The following is an 18,638-nucleotide window of genomic DNA, read 5'->3' as shown; positions in this document are numbered from 1 at the left end:
TTAACCTTTCAAGGGGGATGTATTTGAGAAATATGTTAAAATAAAAACAATTCAGGGCTATGGTACACAACAAACTGAGCAGTAAAATATACTTCTTTTTTAAACACAAAACACTCCTGGGTACTAATGACAACCACAGGACCCCAACAGTTACAAGGAGAGGAACACAGAAGTTATAAGAATTCAGTTCCACTTCCTCCGTCACTCAGAAAGTTCAAATCCTGGGCCATCATCTCCTCACAGATGCAGGTGTAGAAAATGAGCATCCCCTTTTTTCTTGAGAATGTTTTCTTATGTTTTCACCACACGTAAACACACACACAAACAGACGCACAAACAGACACACAAACACACACACATACACACACATACACACACAAACATACACACAAACACACACAAACATACGCACACACACATACACACATACACACACAAACACACAAACACACACAAACATACATACACACACACGTAGACATACACACAAACATACACACATAAACATACATACACACAAACATACACACACAAACATACACACACAAACATACACACACATACATACACACACAAACACACATACACAAACACACACAAACACACACACAAACATACACACACAAACATACACGTAAACATACACAAACACACACACACATACACACAAACATACACACAAACATACACACAAACACACACAAACATACGCACACACACATACACACACATACACACAAACACACACACAAACATACACACAAACACATGTAAACATACACACACAAACATTGCATACACACAGAAACATACACACATACATACACACAAACATACACACATACACACACAAACACACACACAAACATATGCACACAAAGATACACACAAAAACATACACAAACACACACGTAAACATACACACACAAACATACATATACACAAACACACATATACACACAAACATACACAAACACACACAAACACACACATAAACATACACACACGTAAACATACACACACAAACACACACACAAACATACATACACACAAACATACACACAGACTCAACATTGTGATGATGCACCATCAGGGAACTTGGATCTCTGACACTCTAGGAAGGTAGAGAAAAGTCTGTCCCCGCTCGGAGAGAGACCAGCTCCCTTTCTGCATTCATTCTGTCCGGGCTCCTGGCCAACTGAAGGGTGCCCTCCCATGGGAAAGACAGATCTCTCCCACCCAGCGCTGTTCCACGCAGTCATCTCTGGAGGTGCCCTCCAGACCACAGTAATGCTTCTCCAGGTTCCTGGATAACAGGTGCCCCAGGAGAGTGCACCTGCCCTCAGTACTACTCACAAGGTACTCACACATTCCCAGAATTCGCCTTTCTATCCTGCATGTTCAGCTCCTCCACCTTTTTTTTTTGTTTCAATGACAATTATGTTTTCCCAGATTTTAGCTTTCAGGATTATGATATTCAGGATTTTAGCTTGCAGGATTATGTTTTCTGGAATTTTAAGCCTCATGGATTTTTGATACTTTGGGATTTTTAGCATTTGATTGCTTGGCATTTGGGATTGTGTGGGTTGAATTATGGTTGAGCCCTGGACTTGGAGAATACGTACTGGTATCTTTGTATTATTTTGGTGTTCTGTCAGCAATATGCAACATATTCTGTTTTGGTATTTTATAGCATCATTACTTTTACCAATTGGGTGTATAACACTCCATAGACTGTCTTGAGCTGTTATGAATTTTTCATACAAACATGTCCTAGCCCTTTAGGTTGGATGCCTTAGTTTATATCCTGAATGATTTTCCACTGCTGGGCATGTGTGTTTATTGCCTGAATGAATAAAGAAATGAAGGCTGACTGGAAAATGCACTTTTTGCGATTGCAAACCATCTTGGTACATACTTGTTATTACCTCCAAGCAATATTAATAAAGCAGCGGTTATAGGCCAGCCTCTGATTGCGGATCATAATTGAGGCAGTATACTTTGTTGTCTGATGACTGGTGGTTATGAACTACATCGTTTGCCAAGAACAAAGCCAATTTCTTGGCATATATGGGCCCTTCAGGCTCATTAGCTTATACCTATGGCTCTGGCTTCCTCCGAACTAATGGTGCTTCTTACGCAAGCTTTTTTGTTTCAAAAAGCCAGATCCCTCCATTTGCTCTTTCTCTTTTTAATACTGCTGTCCCTTGGGGGATTTTCAGTGAGAAGTTTGAATGGCAACCCAAGTGTCTCATTGCGGCTGACAAAGTCTCTGTCTCTGCCAGCCCCCGGAGGGCAGGAGCGGGAGCTGCACCTGCCGCCCCTCTATCCCTTGTCCTGCATGGCTCTCGGTCTGCAAGGATGCAGGGCTCTAACCTCTGTATTCTCTGCGTGCAGGTAAAGTAGAAAATTAGGGATGCCAAGTAATTAATTTGAGCCACAAATGACAATGAAAATCTAAAATATCCAGATCAGTGAGATTTCTGAGTTTTTACTTATCTGGCTATAAGGGAAACGATGGTGAGTGCCCTTGAATGCATTACCATATCATTGAGACCCAGCTTACCAATGATGGAATGTCCTGGTGAGATGATAATCACCTCATTTGCCTTCTGGTGATTTCTGCTGAGAGTCTAGCGATAGCACCAATTAAATTACCTTCTCCTTGGAATTTAATATAAAATTCTATCGTACTATTGTGCTGGGATCCCTGTGGCTGGGAGTTGGTGGGAGAGAGACCAGGGTTTGTTCATTCACGGTTATGGCTACAGCTTTTGTGTACAACAACTAAGCTCCGGGAGATGGTTTCAGGCACCCAAGGAAAAGGAGGACGGCAGGGAACCATTCCTTTACTCTGTAAGATTAGAAGGATCTGAGCATTTCTTTTTCAATTTTTTATTTTAATTTTCAGTTTCTAACAGCTCAATGTGACTTGTAAATACAGTTCTATAAGCATAATGATAGTCCCTTCCTCACTGTTTCCATATCCCTTTATCTGTTTGTTTTCTTTTTTTTTCTTAGCTGTTTAGATAACATATTTTAGGGTTACATTACAATAAACTTCTTAATACTTCACCGAAGAAGTTTAACAAGTAAGAAGCAGAAAAGATTTAGTGGGAATAAGGACAAAGACTATAAGCAATAATTGAATGGAAAAATGCCCATTTCACCCACAATTAGTAAATTTTAAAGGAATCACAGATCATTAAAACTGTAGTAGTAAAACATTCTTAACCAACCATTGGTTTGGCAAAGGTAGAAAATAAATTTTACAAAATTCTCAGCAATACTGATACATAGACATTTCTTTTGTTTGTCTTTTTTGTTTTGTTTGTTTTAAATTTTAGCTGCCACAAATAAGGGAGAATATGCAATGTTTGTATTTCTGGGTCTTGCTTATTTTATTCAACATGATGTCCTTCAGCTGAGTTTATTTTGCTGCAAATGATCAGGTTCCTTTCTTCTTTATAGATCAATAATATTTCATTGTGTGGACCGCATTTTCTTTATTGGCTCCTCTGAAGATGGGCACCTTGACTGGGTCCAAACTTTGGCTCCTGTGAACCACACTGCTATAAATGTGATGGTGCAGGAATCTCTGTGATTGATGGTGTTCAAACCTGTTGGGCGTATGCCAAGCAGTGATGCTGCTGGTTAATGTGGGAAGTCTGGAATCACTGTGCTGTTTTCCACAGTGGCTGCCCTCACCTGCATTGCCCACCAGGAGTGCCCAGTGCTTCCTTCTCCACATCCTCTTTGGCATTTGTTCTTCTCTGTGTGCATTTGTTTATTAACCATTCTAACAGCAGTAAGGTGCAATCTCATTGGAGTTTTGATTTGTGTTTCCTGGGTGGCTAGTGATGAGCAGGCATTTCTTAAAAAAGAAAAGAAAAAGAATTATAAAACAACCAACAGCCAACAAATCCATGAAAATGTACTCGGTTTCAGTTGCTGTCAGAGAAATGCAAATCAAAACCACAATGAGGTACCATTTTACTCCAGTTAGAATGACTATTGTCAAAATGACACAAAAATAAGTTCTGGGGAGAGTGTAGAGAAAAGAAAACTGTTACACACTGTTGATAGGAATGCAAGTGAGTACAGTAGTATGGGAAACAGTGTGAGGGCCTCAGAACACTTACACTAGGTCTGTCATATGATCCTGCTATCCCTTTCTGGTTATAGATCCAAAGGAAATGAAAGCCACTTTTGCAAGAGGTATCTGAATTCTCACATTTAAAAAAAAAGATTTATTTATTTTTATTGGAAAGACAGATATGCAGAGGAGGAGAGACAGAAAGAAAGATCTTCTGTCCGATGATTCACTCCCCAAGTGACTGCAATGCCCAGTGCTGCGCTGATCTGAAGCCAGGAGAAGTGGAGCAGCCTGGACAAATATCAGTACCCATATGAGGTGCCAGAGCCTTAGGTAGAGGATTGGCCTACTATGCCACCATGCCAGTCCCTTCTCCCAGCCCCATAAATTTTCCTAAATATCTTGTAGAAGCAGACATTTTCTTTTAAGTTCTAATACTTCCCTGGTGAAATAATCAGAGCTGAGTGCGCTATAAAAAAAGCTTTATGTATCTACTTAATCAAAAAACAATCTGCTCACAGACTCAAAATTATCACTGCCTTTTCCACCTAAATAAGACAGTGTCTGTTACCTCAGCGCGTGCACTTTAATGAGGTTCCCTTCAGGACCTGTGTTGCTCGCTTACAGAGTCTGGTTTCATAGTGTAGAGACAATTTTCAAGAATCATTTTCTCCATTGTAGGTTTGCCTTTTGTCTGCGTTCTCTCATTCCTCAGTTGGCATTCAGGCCCAGCTTTCTATTCCCAAGCAGAAGAGCTGTTAGTGACATCATCAGGCAGAAACTGACAAAGCGGAGCCTTTGTTGCCCTGTGTTCTTCAAACAGAAACAACAAAAAACCCTTGCCTAATAGCAAGTGCTCTGCACTGGAGAGATGGGGTGTGCTTTTAAGATTCTGTTTCCCTATAGAAGGTTTTGTTTCTTAATGTGCTAGATGGTACATAAGAGTATCTTAAGATACATGAAGCCCACAAAGCCTAATCCAAGATTTTAAAATGATGACTATAAGTCAAGAGCATGTTATTTAATTCAAAATATCTCAACCAGTATCATATTGTTTAAGTTGGAAAGCAAAATGAAGAAAGAAAACAGTGTTGGATCTTCTGCTACCAGTGGCACAAGTAAACAAAAACTCACCAAAACAAACAAACAAACCCAAAAGGGAAATTTTATGCCCTATAAAGTAGGGTTCTTTGCATAATACTTTTAGATTTCCCCCCCCCCCCCGGGGCTCATTCATAGCACTCAATTTTTAAGAGATAATTTTTTAAAAAATCTATACTTAACATAGCCACTAGCTAGGATCATTTGATTGCAACCAATAATTGGAAAATCACCACTTTACCAGAACCATTGCTGGCATCTTGGAGATCCTCTTGTATGGTGATACTGCTTATCAAAGAAGGCAGAAGACACTCAAGTTACTGGGTGAATGGGAGAAAAGGCTGGGAGTGCTTCCCAACAGCCTTGAACTTTCTCTTCAAACGACAATGGGCAGAGCTGCTCTTGCCTTTGCCCTGGGGAAAGATATGGGGGAGGGGGTGTCTTCTCCCCAGAGAGAGATGCCTTCCAGATCAGGAGAGGTGGCAGAGTTGTAGCACTTCAGAATGACTGCCTAAGAAGAGAGTGCATTTCTATCCAGGGCTATTGAAAAACAGGGCAGGCCTTCATACATCTCTCATGGTTCACGGGTGAGGGGAAAATTATTAAACTGTTTCTTCCAGTCTGATGAGTCTATAGTGTGTACTGGGAAAATTGTAGCCACAAAGAAATTGCACATTGGGCAACCAGCTATGTACCTGCCACATTTAAGAGACTGCATCAGTGCTCTCCGCACAAAATGAAACAAAGCTCTACAAAGGTTATTGTATGGGATGACTGTGTTAACTAAGTTGATGGTTGTCACCATTTCACAAAATGTGCATATATCCATCCATCATATTGAATACCTTAAAATCATAATTTATTTTTCAGTTATGCCTCAATAAACCTAGAAAATTATAAACAAAAGTCACCATTATGAGTCTAACACAAATGGCCGTCTAGTATATGATGGATTTCCTGGGTTTTCAGAGTCACTCATACACCAAACAAGTCATTGCTCTGCACCAGCCTAGCTCACTTTCAGTGCTCCGTGTTGTAAACAATTGAAAAGGGGGATTTTTTGGTCCTCATCAGTTACAAATATGTTCTCTTTAATAGCATTGGCTCCAGGGGAGACACAGTCCTCCAAGATTAGATTTTATTGAAAGTTGTGGTGTTTTAAGATGGTTGGGACGTTTGAATAGAAATTCCGCATGGCCCAAAGGCATTCTGAAGGATGAGAAGGCTGGAAATGGGAGAAAGACCTCCCCCGGAAGACAGTGCCTCTCATTCTGGTCTGGGTGTAGGACTTGACTGTGCAGGGTCCCTACAATGTCAGCCACAGCTATTATCATTCACTCTAAAGAAATAGAAAACTGGATTCGACAGGGTGGATATTGGAGAGCTCAAGAGAGGGCCCTTTGTTTGAGGACAGGCTGGTTTTCAAGGCTGTTCTATACACACCCTAACCGGGCTAGGATCAAGATGCGAAAGGCAGCTGAGCGAGGCTCCAGCAGAGCGTGCAAATGCAGGGCACTTTGGCGGGCTCCTATTTTTGTTCTCGCTGTCCCTGTGTGACCCTACAGCTACAGCCATTGTCACAAGGAAGATGCTCTCTGTCGTGTTTCAGGTCTGCACACGAGGACCGCTCACTCTCAGCTGGTTGTTTCCTGCGCGAGTTTCTCTTCCGAGTTGCCCGGATAACCTGATTCCGCTTCCTCTCTCTCTCTCTCTCTCTCTCTCCCCCTGCCCCCACAGAATCTGTACCAGAACAGGTTTTTGGGCCTGGCTGCCATGGCGTCACCATCCAGAAACTCCCAGAGCCGACGCCGGTGCAAGGAGCCTCTCCGCTATAGCTACAACCCCGACCAATTTCACAACATGGACATCAGGGGCGGCCCCCACGACGGGGTAAGCATCCCCCGCTCCACGAGTGACACGGACCTGGTCACCTCAGACAGCCGCTCCACTCTCATGGTCAGCAGCTCCTACTACTCCATAGGACACTCACAGGACCTGGTGATCCACTGGGACATCAAGGAGGAAGTGGATGCTGGGGACTGGATTGGCATGTACCTCATCGGTGAGTAGAATAACACTGCACACTGTCCCATTGGGCCGCTGACTGCACTGGGCAAGCTGACAGTGTGCTGTGGAAATCACCAGCTTTTTATTTATAAATTCATTGTATTCTTATGATGTTTATGTAGCTGAGATGGATGCGTGCCTGTGTGGACCTTCAGCTAGGGTGCAGAGGGTCGAGGAATGGGGGAAAGTGGATGGGATATCTGCCTCCAGTCCAGTCTCCTTTTTCCTTCTGGTGTCTGGAGTGAGTGGAGAGAGAAAGGGAGAGGGGCAGGGATAGGGGAAGGACACTGGATAGCATCATTCTTAGGATACTGCTGAGGTGGTTTTGATAGTTCTGAGATGCTGTTGATTTTGTTGCTCCAAATTGAAGAAATCCTCCCAAGGTCCATTGGCTGACATAGTCCACCTTTGAGGCTCAGTTTGCCCACATACTTGCCTGGGAGAGCTGTCCAGTTTGTTAGGCCCTCTGTGTTACTAGGTGTCCCTCTGCAGGCCTCAATGAACTGGTTGTCATGCCCCCCCCATGAACATCTGGGCATACCATCCACTGCACAAGCCTTATCAACCCTGGAGACCCAGTTTTGACACATGAACTCCATGATCAAACCACAGATCATGTGATTTTCAGCGTGGTTGGAGTTCTGAGTGCAGTGGTCCACTGGTGGGGGGTGGTCCCCAAAGAAACCTCACCAGAGGTGACCCCAAAACTGACTCCCAAAAGTCCACGGAAAGTGTATATAATGAAATTATAAATGCATTTCAAATTTTGGCATCAAAATAGGTATCTTTAAATTCTGCTTTTCATGAACATTTGGAAGTACCATGTATGTGTAATCCCATAATCTCCCTTGAAAACAAAAGAGCAAGCATGTTCAGAGAACTGGTGCAAGGATTATGTCACAGACAAAAGAAAAATCACATCCACTTAAATGTGCATATATTGATTGGATGTAAACTGTTAACTTTAGCAACACAAACACATGTATTTAAAAACAGGCTTTTCTGGCCCAGAGTGGTAGCATAGCGGCTAAAGTCCTCTCCTTGCACACCCTGGAATCCCTTATGGGTTCAGGTTTTAATCCCAGTGGCCCTGCTTCCCATCCAGCTTCCTGCTTTGGTCTGGAAAAGCAGTGGAGGACGGCCCAAAGCCTTGGGACCTTGCACACATGTGGGAGACCTGGAAGAGGTTCTGGGCTCCTGACTTCGGATCAGCTCAGCTCTGGATGCTCCCCAACCATTGCGGCCACTTGGGGAGTGAATCATTACATAGAAGATCTTCCTCTCTGTCTCTCCTCCTCTCTGTATATCTGACTTTCTAATGAAAATAAAGTAAATCTTAAAAACAAAACAAAAAAACAGGTTTTAGATATTTACTCATTCATAAGGAGAATTACTGTAGTTGCAAATGGTGACACTACTGGTATCTAACGACACCTCATTCTGGTATCTCATAATTTTTTCTCACTGAACAGAGATTACAGAATTAGATCTTAGAGTGTATTCTATAGCCATCAAGTGATGTATTGGTGGTTTTCAGTATGTTTGTTTCTAAAGTGCAGCATTATTTATTGTGAATTTTAATGATGTCACATTTATTAAGCGACTAATGCGTATGAGATACAAATTGTGAATAACATTCCAGTTGAATGTCCAAACAATATGCATAAGATGACAGTTTGTGATTTGCAAGTCTTTAGTAACTTCAGGATCTCCTGTGTCTTGCCATATATCAAGGGCTAGAAATTTAGACATAGTGATTTTGTCTGACCTGAGATGCCAGTGCCATGGGTCCCGTGGACACAAAGCTGCTCTCCCCTGGTGGCAGAGTCCATGCTGACCACAGATCTCAGCATTCTGGGGCAGATAATGTATGTATCACTCCATAGCAGTGGGCCATTATAATGGTCAGGGGAGCCCAGATTCGTAATACATCCAGAATCATAAGAGCTCTATGGCTACCCAGGCAAATCTGCTGTAAGGGGGTGAAGCTATCTGGATGTAGGGAGTGATGTGTGATCCTGCTTGATGACACTTGATCAGGACCATCGGAAAGCAGGGATAGGACAAGAACATCAACAGTGCTGCTATGGTAACGTGAGATGCGTGTGGTTGCTCTCATATATTAAGTGGCTCAATGAGATGGATGAGAATGATAAGTGATTTATCACGTCGTGATGTGGCATGGCATGGTAAAAGTGCTGTGACTTTGGTGACAGATTGACCTGCTTTAGAATCTACTTGGCTAATGTCCAGACGCATTTCTGCAAAACAGAGAACTTGTCAGGATCGGGAGAGAAATTAATGAGATAAGGCGTACCACCTCGTGACCGATACTTCGCATTTTGATTTGCTTTGTCAGGTAACTTTACTTCCTGAATGTTTCCTAGCAATGAAGCCCTAATTTCCAGGCTTTAGTCAGCTAAGCCTTTGCCCTTAGACATTTGCTCAGTTGTTTTGCTGACACATTATATAGGCAGTGGCTTCTGACTAATCCAACAGGGATCTGGAGAGTACTTTATAAATATCAGTAAGGGGGTGCAAGTTTATCCTCTGGTCAAAAACTACTATAGGATGGGCATATGGTCTAGTAGTTAAGATCCTGATTTTGTAGCCTCCATCCCATGTTAGAATACCTGGTTTCGTGTACTGGCTGTGACTCCTGATACCATCTTAGTGCTAACATCTGCCCTGAGAAGCAGCAGGTGATCAGTAGGTGATGGCTCAAATGGGTGGGCTTCTGTCAGCTCCCATTGAATGTCCCAGCTGCAGGATACAGCCTGACCTGGCCCCAGCCGTCATGATCATATAGGGAATGAACCAGCAGATGGGAGCTAGCTCATTCTCTCTCTGTCTCTCTCTGTCTCTCTCTCTCTCTCTCTCTCTCTCAATTACTAAAACAGATAAATAAAAAATGTATCAATAAGTACTTAGAGAAAGATTTGTTAAATATTCCCAGGAATTACTTAGCAATTAGTATATGCATTACCTACCTGATTTTGACAAATCAAATCTAACGTCTATTAGTTCTAGAGTTTGAATTAAAGATAGCTCAGTATCCATATCTTGTATCTTACTCATACTAAAGAAATAACAATGTGTAATTGGGTTAATGAGCGTATTTGATAGAATTGATATCTGTAATCTTTCGGATATTAAATTAGAAAATATCTAGACAAATTGGTTTTCTCACTTCACTTTATATTTTACTATTTTGAAAATCTAGAATCTTTGAATTTTTGAGTTTAAAATGTTTTAGTTATTCCTTTACTCTCTGGGGAGCATCCCATATTAAAACTGCCTAAATATTCACTACATATGAAATTATAACCATGAAAATCTAATTGGATAGACACAATATGTTTATAGCTTGCAAAGGTAGGTTTTCTGTGTTAGTAATTTCTATTATTCTTGAATGTTATAATGTTAATGAATCATGTTCATTGTTATACCAGGTTACACCATGCTACCCCAATATCATGCTAGACTTTTCCCAGTAATTTAAAATATAATGAAATGAGAGAGTGAAGAAAGGGATTAAGATGAAAAATTCTCTAAATTTGCCTCCTGTAAGTGCCCCTGCAGACTGGTGTGGGGCTTGTGTCTGTCACAGTCTGTCAGACTGCGTCTCTGGAATCTTTGAGGCATGCTCTATGACTGGTACTTTCTCTTTGTGTGTGTCTGTGCATGCAGTGTGTATGTGTGCTGTGTTAACTGACTGTTCTAAAACCATATCTTGATTTTGCACAATTCCATGACAACTGAAGTAGCAGTGGCAACAGTACTGTGTGCAGGACCTGCAAAAACCGGCAAGCAATTCTGCTCTATACCAGCTCAGTTCGCAGCATTGCACAAAGCAAGGATTGTCTCAGTAGGATTACACCTCTGCTTCTTTCAACTTCACCTTGCTGTGTGTACTTTGTATATGCCTGTCAGCCTTTACATGCCTGTACTTTTATACCTCACATGTTTATGTTGACGCTGCTTCCTAGGCATATAAATGATCATGAGATCTATGTGATTTTTCCTGTTAGATTTATTACAGATTATTTTTGCAGTTCTGTGTCCCTTGTGCTGTTGTTTATCTCAAATTCTATTTTTAAATATTATGATTGCTGGTATATCAATTTTCTTCTCCTGTCTGTTTGTTGGATCTGCCATTTTTCTTCATTTTCAGCTTTTCCTTGGTTTAGTAGCATGAAAAGCAAGCGAGCTCTTCCCTTATCTCCTGTCCTATTGTTTGGTAAAGCTACAGTCCAGCCATTCTGGGAGAATCTGGCAATTGTCTTCAGATTTAATTACCAGAGGCAGGAGTTTCTGTGAGAAATACAAGCCATGTTATGTTTTCTTTAGTGGGCTCAGCAGACCTAATGGACTTGGTTTCCTTTTTTCTTATTTGATTCATGGAGGGAGAGAGGAGAGAGAGAGAGAGAGAAGGAGATTGATTATGGTTGAGGAACTACCATGCACACTGGAAACTGAGAGCTGGTGACCTCATGTGGGTTCTTCCATATAGGTGGTAAGGACCAACTGCCTGACCATCACCTGCTGCCTGTCAAGGTCTATGTTAGCAGGGAGCTCGACTCAGGAGCCAGAACCAAGAACCAAGTCCAGACCTCTGGTGTGAGGCCCAGGCATCTCCACTGGATCTCAGCCACAAACCGAGCCTCCATTGCTACTCTGGCATTTGAACTGCTGGCTGGCAAGCACCTGCCCCTACCTTTCCTCCATTCTAATACTACAGGTTCACTTGCACATCCTGCTTTAACACCTGTATTTTTTTGTCCCATCTCGAATTAAAGGTTAGTGTATGAAAATGTGAACTCCAGTTTTCATTTTGTAGAAAAATCAAAAGAAAATACATCCCTTGATTAGGTACATTTGTTTAAGCATCTCTAGAATTTTGACAGTAAAATTTAAATAACTTACAAAAATCTCTTCTTTGCTATAGATACTATGTTTTTAAAGAAACCCAATGCATGTATACACAGTATCAACAAAACTCATGATGAGTTCAAACAGTAATGGCATTAATTAATGTTTCAAATTACTAAGCATGGTTTTACACATAAAGTGACATGGGACTTTACAATAACAGCAGCCCCTATTTTGATTTCAGACTCTCAGAAGAAATAGTTGCTTGGTCAATGTCTAGTCCTGTTTGAAGACCACTCTCTGCATTAGCTCATTTAATCCTCACCACAAAATTTTGAGACAGGTAGCCAATAGTTTTTCTGTTTTATAGTGAGAAACCTGAGCTCCAAGGATTAAACCAGGTGCTGGAGATCACACAGCAGGGGGCCTGTAACTATTGCCCCTCTTCCGCCATGTGGCAGAATAGAAAATCCAGGAAAAAAGAGCCGCCTAGTGGAGAGCCCAGGAATTGCCATTCCTTTATGGTGGAGAGTGGCCTCAGCCCTCAGCACCTCTTCTTTACCACCTGCCTCTAATGCAGAATCCATCCAGGCCAATCGAATGTCAACATCATGTTCTAGAGGCATGGCTTTCATTCCTTGTACCTGTGCTGTAAAGGTGGCTGTGAAGTGTCTGTAGCTGCTGCAGGTGAAGCCTTGGGACGTTCAGCTTCTCTGTGATACCAGCCTAGTATCTCTTGCATTTTTCCAACCGCCAGTGATGTGGTATAGCAGGCACCAGTTCCATGTGCAGCTGGCTGGTCCTCTCTGTGGGTAAAGAGGCAGTGGTTGCAGGTTGAGCAGCACGCTCCTGGTCTCTGGATTCCAGCTAGTGTACCTATTTTCCTAGGGTCACCTGTGAGTGACAAAAGCCCAGGCCCTTGTGGAATGCTGAGTAGACAGGGCAGCTTGAAGGCTGTTCACAAGAGTCCCCCCTCCGCCATCCCCACTCCCCTACCACTGGAGTCCCTGCGTCACATCCCTTTCTTCACTAAATACCTACAGTGGCCATTTTAGTCCACATCGGACCCTGCCAATACACCTGGATTCCCAGTGCTAGGACTCAGAACTTTTCTGACAGTTGGTGACCAATGCCTTTGGCAAGTCGGTTGACCTTCTTACACAGATGGTCCAGGCACAAACACAGACTCTTCTATTTTCTTGTGTGACATTTGTCACTTCATGTTGCTTTCAGTGTGAGGGAAGGGATGTCAACCCTGCCATTTTCCAGTTCCTTGCATTAGGTTGCAAATACACAAATAAGTACATGCAGCAAAACAGGCCTCTCCTTCACAGGTGTGTGTGATTTTGCCATTCATATCAGCCTTTTTTGATTTTTCTCCAACCCCACACCATTGTGGCTTTTTTTATTGGTACTTGTGCAGTTCTTCAATATTAAACCCATTCTTATGCATATCCTGATGAAGTATAAACTAGGTTTTTTTTAAAGATTTATTTTTATTACAATGTCAGATGTACGGAGAGGAGAGACAGAGAGGAAGATCTTCCGTCCAATGATTCACTCCCCAAGTGAGCCGCAACGGCTGGTGCTGTGCCAATCCGATGCCGGGAACCTGGAACCTCTTCTGGGTCTCCCACGCGGGTGCAGAATCCCAAAGCTTTGGGCCGTCCTCAACTGCTTTCCCAGGCCACAAGCAGGGAGCTGGATGGGAAGTGGAGCTGCCGGGACTAGAACTGGCGCCCATATAGGATCCCGGGGCTTTCAAGGCGAGGACTTTAGCCGCTAGGCGACGGCGACGGGCCCTAAACTAGGTTTTAAAAAATAAATGACCACATATGCATGAGCAGAAACCCTGGGAGCAGAGGTCATGCCCTGTTCACCAGTGTTTAGCACAACGCCTGGAGTGGAACGAGGTACTCCATACACGTCATTGAAAGCATGAGTGAGCATCTCACCTTTTACATGTTGCTGTAGAGGAATGCCTGACCATGACTGTCATGGTGACTATGTCAATGATCCAAGCAGATCACGTCAGGCAAATTCTGACCCTTGGAGAAGTTCCATGATGAGGCAAATCTCCACCTGAGTCTGAGACTCGGTATATGTATTGAAGACCCAGGGGGCTCGAAAAATATTATGCCTTTTTGCAGAAATGAAGCAATTACTGTAAAAAGACATATTATGCAATCATCTTAGTAACCCAAATAGGGCTGTGAGCACACAGTGTGAATATAAAGGCAGGCAAATTGTACAAACAAGTGAATTTCCAAAGAATATAAGCAGTTCCTATTAATGGAGCAACAGTATGTTGCTTGGTCTAGTCAGGTTTGCAAGGAAAGGACAACCAAAAGGGCCTACTTAGCATAGCAGGTTACCAAGACACCTGTTTATGATTTTGTTTCATCCTCCCCTGTAAGATTGAGGTTGTTTCTGGGCCTGGTGTGATGGCCCAGTGGCTCAACCCTTGCCTTGTACATGCTGGAATCCCAAATGGGTGCTGATTCTTGCCTCAGTTGCTCCACTTCCCATCCAGCTCCCTGCTTGGGAAAGCAGTCAAGGATGGGCCAAGGCCTTGGGACCCTGCACCACTGTGGGAGACCCAAAGGAAGCTCCTGGCTCCTGGCTTCGGATCAGCCGAGTTCCGGCCATTGTGACCACTTGGGGAGTGAACGAGAGGATGGAAGATCTTTGTCTTTCCTTCTCTCTGTAAATCTGCCTTTCCAATAAGAATGAATAAATCTTTTTTAAAAAGAAAGAAAAAGATTGAAATTGTTGCTACCCACTGTGTGTGGACAAAGAACCCCAGGCTGTTGGAAAATGGTGTACACTTTGGAAGAATTGGGTCCTCAGCCCTTTGTGCACTCTACTGCAACCGTTTTCTGTCCAGCCAGATGATTGAACCATAGGGTGTCCTTAGAGAAAAAGCAAATTTAGCTAACTTCCCTCACTGCAGATCCAGGATTCCTTGTTTTGTTTTTTCTTTCTTTATTTTTAAAAGATCTATTTAGTATTATTATTTGAAAGGCAGAGTCACAAAAGAGAGCAGGAAAGACAGAAAAAGAGACCTTGTATCTGCTGATTCACTCCCAGATGGCCACGGGGGCCAAAGCTAGGCAGCTGCAAAGCCAGCAGCCAGGAGCTTCTTCCTGTTTTTCATGTCAGTCCAGGGGTTCACACACTTCAGTCATTCTCTGCTGCTTTTCCTGGCCATTCGCAGGAAACTGAATGGGAAGTGGAGCAGCCAGGACTCGAACTTGTGCCCATATGGAATGCTGGTGCTGTAGGCAGAGACTTAACTTGCTATACCTCATCACTGGTCCCTGCAGCCCTTGAGTGTATCATTCTCACATCTTCAGATCTCCTGACTTAGATAACTTTCTGGCGAAGTGGCACCTGGAAGGGGCCCCCTTGTAAGATAAAGGAAAGATGTAGCAGCTAGCACTGGAACACTCAGCTAGGGGCTGCTGGCATGCCAGGTGGGTGCCTCTCGCCCTGCATCGCAGCACATGACTCCTCAGCTCTGTCTGTGCTTTAGTTCAGAGGAAACCATGTCCATTCGCCCCAATGCCAGGCTTGTGCAGAAGGCTTTTCCCAACCAGTTTCTGCAGATGGTTGGATCTCAGCGGCTGAAAGAGCAAACAAAGGCATGAAGGCATGCAGAGGGGACGGGCCCACTTACAGATGTATCATCTGGAGAGGGTGTTTCTGGGACCCCCGCTGAAGAAACTGTAATTTGGGGTGCAGCCTGTGAGAACTGGGCACCAAACCAAAAGCAGGGCTGGATGTTATTTTTGTGCCTCCTCCTCAGTGTCAAGTAGGTATCAGCTCATAGGAGCTACAGGGAGAAGGATTTTCACATTGAAATTTCAGCCATAGAAGAACTACTTAAATAGTAAGACGAACTGCTGTCACAGCAATTACTCCTGTTGCTGGAAGTGTATAAGAACCGGTTAGCTGATCATCTGCCAGGAGTGTGGTGGGGTGGGAGGCAGGAGGAGATGACGCCTTGGGATGCTTCTAGCTCTCTTTCTTTGGTTTCTTCTGTAGAATTGGCAATGTCATTAGCACTTTTGCTCCCTTTGTTTCTCTTTTTTTTTTTGTAAATACACTGTTGACTGGTATTTCTATACTGTGTTTTCTTCTGATGATTCTAGATGAGGTCTTATCTGAAAACTTTCTGGACTACAAGAACCGTGGAGTCAATGGTTCTCACCGGGGCCAGATCATCTGGAAGATTGACGCCAGCTCGTACTTCGTGGAACGTGAGTACTTCTACTGTTTTGGTTGTTCAACAGTCAAGGGTGAAGCAGAATTCAACTGCATTGTTCTCTGTGCTCTCCTTCTGCGCAGAAGTGAGTCATCTAAAAGAGAGGTGCAGGCTTATGTTCTTGGAGCTGATTTGGGTGTAAATACGGCTCTGGCAAATGGCACCTGTTATAAACCACTTAAAAGTCAGAACAGGACGGATAAAGCATGCATTAGCAATGATTGTTAGACATAAAATCTGCAGTGCTAATTTACATTGCAAGTTTCGGAAGAGAGAGTGTGTTACTTCCTACATGTTTCTTTTCATGTTGGGGTTCTAGTTAATTAAGGAAAGAGATCCCAGTTTACAGTCAACATTCAGTAGCAGGTCTCAGTGTCGTGGGAATAAATGCAACATGCAAGGCGCTGTCATTCAGGGATGACTTAATGAATCATCGAGGACTGATTGAAGTGCTTAACGAATTAAGCATTAAGATGAAAGAATTTTTGAGTGGGAATTTCAACATGCCTAACTCAAAGTCAAGGACCAGTGACCAAATTCTATTTAGTGATATCCCCACCACACAGTGATAATGCCGGATCTGCCGAATTGCTTCTCATTTGCTTGAGCCAACACACACAAAAGGGGGATTTGTGTTATAATCCAGCAATAGTGTCATTCCCTCCAACGCCTTTTTAAAAAAGATTTGTTTTGCATACAGAATATTTTATGTATACTTATCTCAAGGAACAGATCACTTCATACAATTATCTTCATTGTTAGTATGAAAATACATCTTAAATATTTTAAAAAGACATTAAAATGAAAAATCAGCTCTTTCAATGTATATTCTCATAATTAAGTGCCTATTCAAACATAGTCAAGTAGCAGTATTCTATATAAAAAATTGCTTGCAAAAGGCATGATGAAAATAAGTGAAAGCTAAATGCTTTAGGAAAATCACATTTTAAAATATTCTTGTGCAAAGTTGAGAAGATCCCAGTCGTTAATATACCTGTAACACTAGCAATGTCTTAGTATTTTTTAAAAGAAATATAGGTAGTTACAGTTTGAAAATATATGAAGAATACATTATTCTATACTAGTATAAAATATTTGCCAAAGTAAAAGCTTATCAAGATAAAAAGCTTAATTGAATTTACAAATTATTAGAATATTAGCTCAGGGTACTGCATAAATCAAGATATTATGAAGAATTATAACTTAAAAAGTCAGAATGCATTAATATTGTATATAATATATACAAATTTACATGTTAATTTGCAGCAATATGCATTTTTGGCAAATGTATGATTCAGAAAGTTCTATATTAACACATAGGATTAGGTGTTCAAATGTTCTGATGTGAACTCTCCTTCATTAATACCTCAGTGTACCCAAGGCCCTCTTTTTATATAAAAACAAAAATGCAGAAACGAGGCTCATATCCAGAGGCTAACAGCAGCTTCTGTAAGAGCCCTACTATAAGACTCTCCATTTTTTCACTGGTGAATAAGAAGTGCATAATTGGAACTAATAAATCAGAGTCTCCTAAAATTATTTTGCCAACATTGAACATTGGCCTTATTTTAAACTGAAGTACAACAGAGGGTCATTATTTCTACCTAAATTAAAATAATAAAAAACAGAGTGCATTTGTCTCTTGTCTTTGTTTTTCATTTTTCTCTTCATATTTTCCTCTGATTATTTCTTTTTGTGAGAGTAAGCATACATCACAAATGACCTGGAGTCTATTCTGTCCTAACAACACATTTCTTTGGGTTATGATTCCATTTAGAAGTAGGCAATTGCTATTGATTTATACAATGTTTTTAAATGGACTGACTAAATAAGATTTTGAAAGTACTACCAAGTTATAAGTATTCTAAAAAAATATTTTCTGCACTCTCCAATGGGGTTATATGCATGATACAATACCAGATAAGCTGTCAAGGGTTTTCAGAAGATTCATGGAAAATTTGCATTCTCTTTTAATTCTTCTATAAACTTTATGACCCCCTTCCATCATCCCCGTAGAGCCCATCATTCTAGTCTTCAGTGTAGTTTTACCCCTGTGGGCAACCTGCTGTTTGACTACAGTATAATTGCTGTAAGTTAAGAATTAGAGAGAGGAAAAGTTTTACACTGATATAAGGAAGACGAGATAAAGTTTTAGCTTTACTCATTCTTATAGAATCTTACCGTATTGTACACGCAGGCCTTCAGCAAGTGAAACCTGTGATGAGAAAGGGTGCA

The 18,638-nt window shown here is 41.9% G+C and overlaps 1 protein-coding gene across 1 annotated transcript in view; it reads left to right on the top strand.

Moving 5' to 3' along the window:
• The first annotated feature begins 6,940 nt into the window (after window positions 1–6,940).
• HECW1 (HECT, C2 and WW domain containing E3 ubiquitin protein ligase 1) overlaps window positions 6,941–18,638 on the top strand; it is a 154,332-nt gene continuing 142,634 nt past the window's right edge. The window contains exons 1-2 of the mRNA XM_058677941.1: window positions 6,941–7,259; window positions 16,291–16,398. Coding sequence (XP_058533924.1) covers window positions 6,971–7,259; window positions 16,291–16,398 — 397 coding nt within the window. The 5' untranslated portion in view covers window positions 6,941–6,970. The remainder of the gene's footprint in view (window positions 7,260–16,290; window positions 16,399–18,638) is intronic.

The sequence above is a fragment of the Ochotona princeps genome, chromosome 20, assembly GCF_030435755.1.
Source record: "Ochotona princeps isolate mOchPri1 chromosome 20, mOchPri1.hap1, whole genome shotgun sequence".
In the NCBI taxonomy this organism is placed as follows: Eukaryota; Metazoa; Chordata; class Mammalia; order Lagomorpha; family Ochotonidae; genus Ochotona; species Ochotona princeps.
This window is presented reverse-complemented; position numbering and strand designations above follow the sequence as displayed.